This window comes from Saprolegnia parasitica, assembly GCF_000151545.1.
Source record: "Saprolegnia parasitica CBS 223.65 unplaced genomic scaffold supercont2.126, whole genome shotgun sequence".
Taxonomy (NCBI): Eukaryota; Oomycota; class Saprolegniomycetes; order Saprolegniales; family Saprolegniaceae; genus Saprolegnia; species Saprolegnia parasitica.
In genome coordinates, this window is record NW_012156520.1 from 55,794 (window position 1) to 56,883 (window position 1,090).

Genomic DNA, 1,090 nt, shown 5'->3' on the forward strand with positions numbered 1-1,090 from the left:
ACACCTGCCTCGACGCTCTTGATAGCTACCGGTAGAGCCGTTTGTGCATCGTCATCTCGAAGACTCGTAGACGCAACAATGGCATTCGCCTTGGGTGGCGTTGGTCATTTTGCAGCGTGCGCTACCTGCGCTGGGGTAAATTGATCATAATTTGAACACAAAGGTGTCTGGCGCGGGACTCGAAGCCGACGTGTGGAGATCTGCTGTCTTCATGGCAACACTTGATACAAGCTATTTGCAGCGCAAGAAGAGACGAGTCCACGCTCGTACTCAATCTATGAAGTAAATGCGACACTCGCTCGCGCAACATATCCTACACGATCCAGTGAATCAAAGTCCACCGAGACGGGTTCTTAATTTCTCGATCCAGGTCTATATCCATAGCTCGGCACCGAGGGGTGTAGGGTAAATGATGTCATCCCCCACATTTTGATGACTCCGATGGGCAAGACGCGTCTGACCACGCATCTGACTCGAGCGCGACTCAGATCATAGTCTTATGCATCTCATGTCATGCAGCATCCCTTGCTCAGCACGAACTCCCATGCGGTGCCTCGCCGCCGCTCGTTTGCTCGTCTCGAAATGCCGAGCCAAAAACATGTGGTATCGCAGCGACCGTTCCGGTTTCTTCGGCAGCCACGCAGAGACTTCTTCATCGAAGCCTGTGGTACGCCTAAAGAAGTGGCTCTTTGCCGTATCGCCCGGCTTGTACACGGCTGTCAGTATCACTTGCGTTGGTCCGGAAGCTCATTTTCCAATTTGCTCGGTTTTCACCTACCATTCTCGACCATGAAGTCAATCTTTTTGACCACAGCACTCCTCGCAGCGTCCGCGACTGCGCTCGAGATGACCAACAAGGAGCGCAACGAGCTCCTCCAAGAACTCGACGCGTGGAAGAAGAGCCAGGCTGGCAAGACCGCGGTTGTCTAGGGTCTCCTCCCGCCCAAGCCGCGCACCGAGAACTTCAACGCGCACGAGCAGCTCGAGACGGAGCTCAAGCGCTTTGCCCACACCCAACGAAGGTCGTCGCAGACCTCAACAAGGAGCACAACGGGTCAGCGACCTTCTCGACCGACAACCAGTTTGCGCT

The 1,090-nt window shown here is 54.8% G+C and overlaps 1 protein-coding gene across 1 annotated transcript in view; it reads left to right on the forward strand.

The window, feature by feature from the left end:
- Positions 1–789: 789 nt before the first annotated feature.
- The window catches only part of SPRG_21337 (hypothetical protein), a gene marked incomplete at both ends in the record, with an annotated part of 1,181 nt that continues 880 nt past the window's right edge, over positions 790–1,090 (forward strand). Inside the window, one exon of the mRNA XM_012353536.1 lies at positions 790–921. Within this exon, the coding sequence (XP_012208926.1) occupies positions 790–921 (132 nt within the window). The remainder of the gene's footprint in view (positions 922–1,090) is intronic.